The sequence below is a fragment of the Chiloscyllium punctatum genome, chromosome 36 (assembly GCF_047496795.1).
Source record: "Chiloscyllium punctatum isolate Juve2018m chromosome 36, sChiPun1.3, whole genome shotgun sequence".
NCBI classification, from domain to species: domain Eukaryota; kingdom Metazoa; phylum Chordata; class Chondrichthyes; order Orectolobiformes; family Hemiscylliidae; genus Chiloscyllium; species Chiloscyllium punctatum.
In genome coordinates, this window is record NC_092774.1 from 11,207,652 (window position 1) to 11,217,302 (window position 9,651).

At 41.1% G+C, this 9,651-nt stretch overlaps 1 protein-coding gene across 1 annotated transcript; it reads left to right on the top strand.

Moving 5' to 3' along the window:
* The first annotated feature begins 4,658 nt into the window (after positions 1-4,658).
* LOC140459996 (probable G-protein coupled receptor 139) lies at positions 4,659-9,371 on the top strand. Its single transcript, XM_072554404.1, has 2 exons — positions 4,659-4,665; positions 8,470-9,371. Exons 1-2 carry the CDS (start codon positions 4,659-4,661, stop codon positions 9,369-9,371), a joined length of 909 nt encoding a protein of 302 aa, XP_072410505.1.
* Positions 9,372-9,651: the final 280 nt, after the last annotated feature.

Here is a 9,651-nt window from a genome sequence, read left to right on the forward strand (position 1 = left end):
TCGCCCTCCTATGTCGTCGATTAAGCTGCCAAAACGGTTGATTAGAACTGATTGAACAGCTACTTTATAAAGTGTAATGGACAGCAGCAGAATAAGGCAAAAAGCATGGTTATGGGGGAAAAGCACTACAGTGGCAACAATTGCAATAGACTCCTAAAACGTCAGTAACCTGTTTTATGCTCTGATCGATGTTATATTTCTGGTCCGATTTACTGTGATGAAAGGTAATCCCAAGGAAACCTCTTGTGCTTACTGAGACAATTTCCAAAAATAGCTGCCCAAAAGCTATCCAATAGTTTTTTTTTTACCACAGTGCACGGCAAGACCAATAAAAAATGACGTGATTGATTAGTACTGTAAATTCAGTAACTTTCTGCAGTTGGCATCTCTCCAGGAGATTCCGCCGGATCTTGTTGTTTTAAAATCAGTTTCGTTTCTTGTCTGTTTCCATTTACCATGCAATATTTCAATTTTTTTTTATCTCTGCATTTTCTTTATACCATTTGAATTTCTTCCAATCGTGGATACCTGCCCCAACTTCTCTCAATAGACAGTTGTGGTGAATCTGCACTGCTGTTGCAGTAGTTTTGTTGTTACTCCGTATCAATCCTCCTTCAGCTCTTTCTCAGTTTAAATTCTTTGCAGAGATTTATTGACTTCTGATTAATTCTAGTGGAGATCAGTTTTGTTTTGCCTTGAATCTGGAGATAGGGTATATGTCGAAAGAACAAACTGATTTATGCCTGTGTGTATATACGCTAATGTCTATCCCCGTAAGAAATCTAATTGGCATTGCTTAAACAGAATGCGATGTAGATGTACTCTGTTTGCCTTCTAGGTGCTTTTAAAATCTTCCATAAGTAACTCAATACAACGTGCTCCAAACATTTTATTTGAGGTGGCGAGTTCCACATTCTGTGGATTATTCATTTTGAATATTTCTCCATTGTCACGACTTGATTGTTCTGTTCGTGAACATGATGCATTAATGCCTAAATCCCCTTGGCGAAGTATATCCACCCCGTCCACGAGGTGATGGTACATAACATTTCTCTGAAGTCTCCTTGCGCCTCTCTGGCACGCTCGGAAAAGACATTTAGTTAAAACGATCAAATTCTGGGTCTGCACTGCTTTATGAGATATGGAATACACAGACTCAAGACAATCACTTCACTGAAATATAACGCCTCTTTGTAGTTGCAATAACAGATGTCTTACACTCAAATTGTGACTCTTTTCCAGACTTTTTTTAGCCTGGAGTAAAAATCACTGAACGTATTTCCATTAAAACTTGCATCAGTTCAAATGAAAGCATTTTTCTTTCCTCTAACTGGTTAGCAATGTAGTGTCCACTTCACAATCGCTTCATACAGGAGAACAACTTTATCTCAGGGGACTGTCTGATTAACCTTAGCTGCACTTGTTACAAAACAAATCCAGCCATCCACAAGTATGGAGAGCAAACTTTGAACCACCATTCCAACGTGGGACCCATTTTAGCACTTCCCTCCACAGAGCTCACCGAACACTCTGGCGAGGGAGTTGAACTTGGACGAGTTGTCAACATATTCGATTTGATGAATTGTTTCTTCTCGGTTGTAAATGAGCATTGCCCCGGTTTGGTTTCGTTCTCTTAAACAGCTATATTACAGCAGTCTAATGTCTCAAAACGTCTACATTATAAAAAAAGTATTTGCAGTTTCACATTGGGACTGAGGCTGCAAAATTGGGAATGTGACTGCTTTTATGAAGTTATACATGAAAGAAGTTGAAAAATGGTAATTTGATTATTCGTTTAATGGATTCCCGAATAAGGGCACGTCCACGAGACGTAAATTCATGGGTCCAAAATGTGATGCTCGCTGAGAAATGCTTTCAATTTTCTAGTGGGACAAATCAGCAACAGACTGATTCCTGTCCAAGAATAGAGGGCAGAATTTCACGACTCTTTCCTCATTAAAACCAGACTATGTCACCGATAATAGTATCCCTGTCTTGACATGTGAAATTACTGATGATACCGGTGCAGTGAAACTGCCGACACAAGGCTGGGTTCCATGAGAGACGTCTGCCTGAGCAATCCAGGATCCGACCCCCATATTCTGTCAGTAATTCGGATGCAGCAACGGAGACTGTTCCTTCCAAAATGTGTGTTTTAACGTTCTTTTGAAATTGACGATCACAGTAATGCACGATCCATTCACTATGAAGATCCATGGCACTTTGGAGTGTGGAGTCACTTCCAAGCTTCGACAGTCGCCATTGTCCCAAATCCATAGACGACGTCGAATCTCACCATCTTGTTCCTCTCGATCTCCATTGTACAGGAACCAAATCAAAGAGTCGAAAAGTCATCAGCACGCAGTGTGAGAAGTTCTCGTATTTTGGAAATTTAGATAAATATCGACTATTGTATCTGTCTAATTTTTTTTTTGTTTGAGCTTATTTCCTGATCGTTTGACAAATGACAAAATGAAGGAAGCTCGAAACTTCATACAGCTCTGGAGAAGATTCTGAAAACACCTTTGCTGAAGAGTGAACTTTGCTTTCCAAATGGAATGTGAGACATTCATGCGAGGCTGAAATACAGGATTTTCCAGGCAGATTAATGCGGTTGCCAATTTGTTTTTGTGTGAATCTCTAGTGAGAGTTTTTGATCAGCGTGAAGCCGAGGCCCATCACGTTACGCAGTCCTAACTGTACTGAGCTCTGCAGAAATGGGTGGCGGTGCCCTCGAATCTGACAACCTGAATTTACAATGAAAAATGTATTTTGTGTTTTATTCATTATTATCATAAATCTACCGACGGTGCAGTTCTGCTCCCCCTCTGTCGCTGACTGTCAGAAGAAATGTCCATTGTCAAAAGGGAAATTACAAAAAAGAATGACCATTTTAAACACAGGTAATGGAGAGAGAATGACGCTTCTTCCTTGTCATGGTTGCCAGATCCTGTGTTACTAAGTTAAACAAGCTATAAAATAAACGGAGAAGTTAGTGAACATTAGAAGCGACCAACACAATACAGTTAAATCCCCAGACCGCGCCTGTAATTCGGACGATCTTGGGGAGCCATGTAGAATTGAATCCAGACAATATTGCTTTTTTGCAATCTGTATTTAAAGGGCAAACAGACAGGATTAACATGGGGGGAGGGCGGGTCTCATTGTTCCCCCAGCGAGACCTGACGTTTTCGCTGATTGGGTTCTGGAGATAAGTCTGGGAGACTGGATCGTGAGCTGGGTTGCATTGCCCCAGAGGGAGGGAGTTGAATTGCAGGAGACCGTGTCCATGACATAAAATTGAGAAACTGAGTGTACCCAGTCTCTATGGACATGCGTTGTCTGTGTAGGCAGCATATTTAAAGAGCGAATCGGTAGTTTCATGTCACTTCACCAGTTCTGTGAGCGGGATATGTTATCTCCTCCATCATTCGCCCATTCCACAGAAGTTCTGAGGTTGAAGATGGGGGTATGTGCTGTCACTGATTGCTGCAGTCCTCCTTTACCTCAGAGTAAGGAGCGTGGTCAGTGTTTTCACTGGTTCCTAAATGTTGAGCATAGATTGCGAAGCTGTGATCCTGCAAGAACCCAGAAGCAAGTTTATTTCTCCCCCACACACAACACCAATTTCTCTTCCTCCGGTCCCCACCTTATCCTCATTTTAGTCCATCAGTTCGGGTGATTATTTAACACTGAACAGTTGAGTGGGTCCGCCGACAAATGTCTGATCAGGAAAATTGAATCTGAACGTCCACATCTGCAATCAGCCTCGCAAGTGAGAGCCAGGCTGCAAGATCATGTCGGTTGGGGTGGGGGAGGGGGGACGCACATTTGTAAGACAATTGTGCTTCAGATACATAATTTACATCAAGAACAAATTCTCGCACATATTTAACAAAATGATTTGTGACACACCTTTTTCTGTCTGTTGCATGTATAATGTTGCTTTTACTCAATAGTGGAAAGGTACTCTAAGGTTAAGTGAGATCATCCTGCATTCTTCTATGTTGTAGAGAACACAGTTCCAGAATCCTCACTTTTCAGTCTAAGAACAATTCAACCATTCCAACATTCACTCTTGTGAGACATTGTTGCTCTCCCTCTGTAACAAATTTATCTTTGACAGATATTTTTAAAAAGACTAAACATTTAATTTGAGCTATACGGAATATTCCAGTCTCAACAGCACTTATACGTTTTTTGCATGTTGTCTTCTCGTGACGTAAGAACAAGGATTGACGGGACTCTTCGGTCATGGAGAACTTCAAAATTTAGTTTGTTTAAGAAATATTCTAGTGTTCTGTTTTACTTACCAAAGTGGCAGCATGAAAGTTCAAAGATGTGCAGACCAGATGAATTCGCCATACTAAACTGCCCATAGTGTGAGGTGCATTAGTCAGAGAGAAGTGGGTCTCGGTGGGTTACTGTTTGGAGTTTCGATGTGGACTTGTTGGGCTGAAGGGCCTGTTTCCAACTGTAGGGAATCTAATCTAATCTAATCTTCCGCATTATTTTATATATTCCACAATTCATCCCTTACTCTGTTTCATCTGATTTCAAATCGTAATGCTATTTCATTTCATCAGACTTTATCGGACCTGTTGAGTTTCTCTGTGTCAATCTCCCAGTTCATCTATCTCCATAATGCGTCAACGACGATGCCGAGTATGGCAATGGAGCCTCCATAATCTCCAATTTATTTCACAAATGAAGATTCCCCAGAAAGTTTTTAACTGGTCCGAAATAACTCGGGTACTTCAGTCCTCAACTCTCTCTTCTCGCCCACCACAGCGATCCGGTTCCCATTTTCCTGACTTGATCTGCCACCTGTAACCATATCAAGATGATAATTAGCTGTCATTTTTGCCAGTGACATGCCACCACCAGACCCAAATCTCCGTCACCTCACATATCAGCCCTCCTTAGGGATACTTGCCTGAAGGACATCCTGACTTCACGCCCAACAAATCTGCCGCCAGCCGAAAACTTCAGAAACTTTCCACTGCAATTACGGAATCTCTTGGTTCACTTCCTCTGTCCTTCGTGTCTAACGGCACAAGCACACCTTCCAGGTGAAGCAACACTTTATCTGAACTTCTCACAGTGTAGTCTACTGCATTCGCTCTTCACAATGTTGTGTCGTCTATATTGGGGCAGCGAAACATCGCCTCAGTGAGCGATTTGCAGAAACTCCACGTTCTGTCTGCGAAAAGACCGGGAGCTTCTCGATGCCGACAACGTCAATATGTCACTTTGCTTCCTGGCCAACATTTCTTTCTCAGGCTTGCTGCAAATCTCCAGCAAAGTTCAGCGTAAACTGATACAGCAGGACCTCATTTTCCACTTGGGAACGCGACAGCATTCTGGACTCAACGTGAAGTTCAACAACGTTGGGTCTTGAGCTCTCCGAAATCCTCACATAGACCCTTCACATCAGACCTTGTCATCACATAGTCTGCTATTGTGTACGGCAAATTCCGAGCCACTAGCAGTATTCAATAATAGCTAGTCATCCTCTGAGCAGGATCGTTATCGACTCATTTGTCTGACTACATGTTCTTCTCTCCCTCTGGGTTCTATCTCCAAGTATTGTTTACACTTTATCCCATCCCTCATCCAATGGTCTGTATGCAAACCGAAATTTTCATAGCTAATGTCTGTTCTGAGGATGAGTGATGCCATCAGAAAAGTTAACTCTGATTTTTCTCCATGGATTGCTGACAGGTCCGTTGAGCGTTATGAGTAATTTCAGTTCTTTTTTAGTTTGTTTCTGTTGACGTTCTACATCAATTTCTCTGTTCGTTTCATTTTCCAGTATCCACAGAATTTTGTTTTGAACTTAGATTTTAACTAGCGCCAACCAGATCCAGGTAGAAGAATGCAGTCAATGGAATGCAAATTAAGATTATGGAGGGGCTAAAGGCAATAGATCAGTCTCTTTGAAATTTAATTGGAGAAAATTTCTCTTTAGTCACTGCCTCAGAACGTTTGACATATTGGACTGCAGTTTGGAAATGAAAGAAATTTGTTTCTGTCGTCCTTCAAAATGGTGGAATTTGAAGGAGGAAGAGATTTTGTACTTACTTGGATCAAGTTGAGATGTTCATTAAGTGCAGGAATAGGAAACGTTTGGAGAGATGTGTTGCAAGCGAAAGCATGTGGGAGAGTTCAACTAGGGAATATCGTTGACGTGGACGAATTGGATTGAGGGGTGCTGTATTACTTTCTGACTCTGGGATATTTAACGTTGGACAGAGGATTGATTATGTCCCTATTGATAGTGCACTTGACACTGCATTTCTAAACCATGATTCAGTTTTGCCACAGCTGATAATCTTCCTCACGATATTGCACGAGCCCTGAACTCAAGCATTTGGAAACCCTTTCCTCCATTCTTGTTCACCAGGTCAAACGATGTGTTCATCAGAATCCATCGTCATCAGAATTTGCATGTGAATGTCTTCTTCTCAGGTTATCTCCCTTGTTACCTAACAACGGTTTCAAATTGTTCAGAGTTTAATCCTTAAAAATATTACATGGATCTGTAATTTAAAGACTAAACTGCTTCCCAATCAACACATACATATAAATTATTCTAACACTAAAGGTGCATGGAACAGCGAAAGGCATTCAAGAGAAGAGAACACTTTGGTTCACATAAGATACTGAACCCGAGTTCAGGATCTGGGCCATCACTGACTGCATTTGATCGATAATTTTAAAAAAACAGGAAACTCTCATGGGGACAACAGGACCACAGAATTTGCAAGGGAAATGGGAATATCCTCTTTGCCAAATTTGTCAACAAAAAGGAAGAAACCGAAAGTCGACCTTTTCATTGATCTAAATATAACTAAACGCAGTTTGTGACTTCATTGTCCCTGTGGACTCTGTCATTCGGAATAAATGAGGGAACGCATGGTCGTTTCAAAGAGCAAGGCTTCACAATTTCTACAACTCCTTTAGTGTATGAAGGACAATGCATGGACCAGCGAATGGCCCCATCTTTGCCATATTTTATCCTATTCTCGCTGCAATTGGTGCCCCTGGTTAGTAATGGCTCCGATGCACCCTGTATGCTTTTTATATCTCTCCAGAAATTTTCTCTCTTTCCTTTCAGATTAGTACTGAATCTATTTAACATTCTGTGATTTCTGTGTAATAGGGGCTCAATCACGTCCTAATTTACAAGTTGCATGGCATGATATTTTGGGGTGTTATGTTTAGTATTGAATACATTATTTCATTGCACTTGTGTTCTGGGTATTACAGAATGATACTCAAATTATTGTGATGCATACCTACATAAATACCACTTAATAGTTTCTGGTGAGTAATTGGTAATGTCTAACTTTAAATCAGTCTGTAAGTTGTTGGTCATTATATTCTATCCTAATGTAGCGAAGTCAAATCTTGTGTTTTCATATCTGCGGGAATAATGGTGTATCACAGTGTAGGACGATAATTTGCATTTTTTTTATTTGATCAGAAAATGAATAGTTAGAGTGCGATCATTACATCATATAAAACAAAAAGCTTTAAGTAATTATACGAGTGCACAGCACGGCATCTATTCACAGTTTAACGAAGCCCCGATACGAAATCCCAGTTGTGAGGTGACTTTAGGCATTTGTAATAGCAACATTTGAAAGATGTGAATGGTGATCCAAGATTCGCCATACTAAGCAATTGTCTTCTTGTGATAAATTTTTGTATGCTTATATGTTTTTATATTGGATAACAATTACGTTGGTATAGCTGTTAGTGGGAACTGCAACATTGACGTTTAGCTTTCACTTTGGAATGTAGTTTCACTTGTTCCTTCAGAGGTGCATTTGGTTTCATGCAAACCTTTACATAAGGGGAAATACGATCATCAATTTGAAAAATGTGTGAGTTTTAAAGAATTGGCTGAAGAGCAAAACAGATAGGCTTCTTCCAGGGGACAGAATTACAGAGGTTTGGGCGTGGACACGACTGAAAGGATAAATAAGCTGGAGATGCCCAAGGCCAGAAAGTAGGCATTGTGCGATCTCAGATGGCTTTGGTTGCGAAGGGGATGCGGGTGAATATGGTATGCGTTATTTTTTAAGTTTGAAGAGTAGGATTATCTTATAGTGATAGTACTGGAACTCAAGCCAATATGAGTCAACATGAGTAGACGTTGATGGATGGATTTGGTGCAAAAACTAAACGGTTTTGCAAATGTATCCATTCAGCTTAAACTGGAAAACCAGCTGCACGGACTGATTGAGTGACTGTTCAGCATTGTTAGTGATAGCGACAAATTGAAATGACTTTTGTCATGTCCAGTATGTAACCCACAATTGAATGATGAACAGATGTGATTTGCTTTACAATATTACAATTCTGGAGGTGTCTAGGGGAGCAATCTGCAAAAGATTGACTGTGAAAGTAGCTGTGTTTAAACATTACGCGAAGATATTTCGCTGTTTTGATGTCTTACAGCTAATTTGGCAACGATCGTGATCCTTTTCCAAACACGGTGCGGTCTGTCTCGTGGCATCACCTACTACTTACTGTCAATTGCAGTAACCGATTTCATTGTCATCGTTGTCGCTGTCATAATCAATCGGATTGGGAGCATTTACTTTCGGTACAGCCTTCTATCAACTACCCCCGCGTGCAGAATCAGCATTGTTTTGGTCTATATCAGCCGGGATAGCTCCGTTTGGTTGACTGTTACCTTCACCCTCGACCGTTTTGTTGCCATCTGCTGCCAGAGCCTGAAGACCAGATACTGCACTGAGAAAATTGCGTCAGTCATCATAGGAATTGTCTTTCTACTGAGCTGTATCAAGAACGCCCCTTTCTTCTTTGTCCACCAGCCCTTATACATTCTGGACGGGAAGCCCTGGTTCTGTGACTTAAAGTCCAGTTATTATATCTTGCCGGCCTGGCAGTGTTACCAATGGCTGGACCACATGCTAACTCCCTTCCTCCCTTTCCTCCTTATTCTCCTGTTCAACGCCCTGACTGTTAGACACATCATAGCAGCCAGCAGAGCACGGAAAAGACTTCGAGGTTCTGAGAATTCCAAGGATGCTGAGTTGGCCAACCGCAACAAGTCCATTGTCTTGCTCTTCACAATTTCCCTCAGCTTTCTCCTTCTCTGGGCCACCTACGTCGGACGATTCCTCTTCGTGCAGTTTACAGGAGAGGGTTATTTTGGCGGACTGGATTTTAATGATCCACAATTCATCCTTCAAGAAATGACCAACCTGCTTCAGTTATTCAGTTCTTGTAATAATGTATTCATCTACGCAGTGACCCAGACTAAGTTCCGACAGGAGCTAATGAAGCTGCTGTTCTCTCCTTACACGTTCTTCAAACGTATTATTAAACGATGAAAATGGCACCAAAAGCAATGAGAACCCATCCACGTTATTTGTGTTCTAACTCTGTGGTTTCCCGTCTCTCTCTCTCTCACAGAAACACACAGAAACACACATACACAGACCTCAATTACGACCATTCCCAACCTGCGAAAGCTTATGTTAACAGAAAATAGATGAAAAAAATAGATGAAACATTGGATGTTCTGAGTGTTTCGTTAAGATGTCACACAACTGTACGCTTTCATGGCCATTATTTCAGCTACCTTGTTGTCGGGACTGATATTTGTACCTT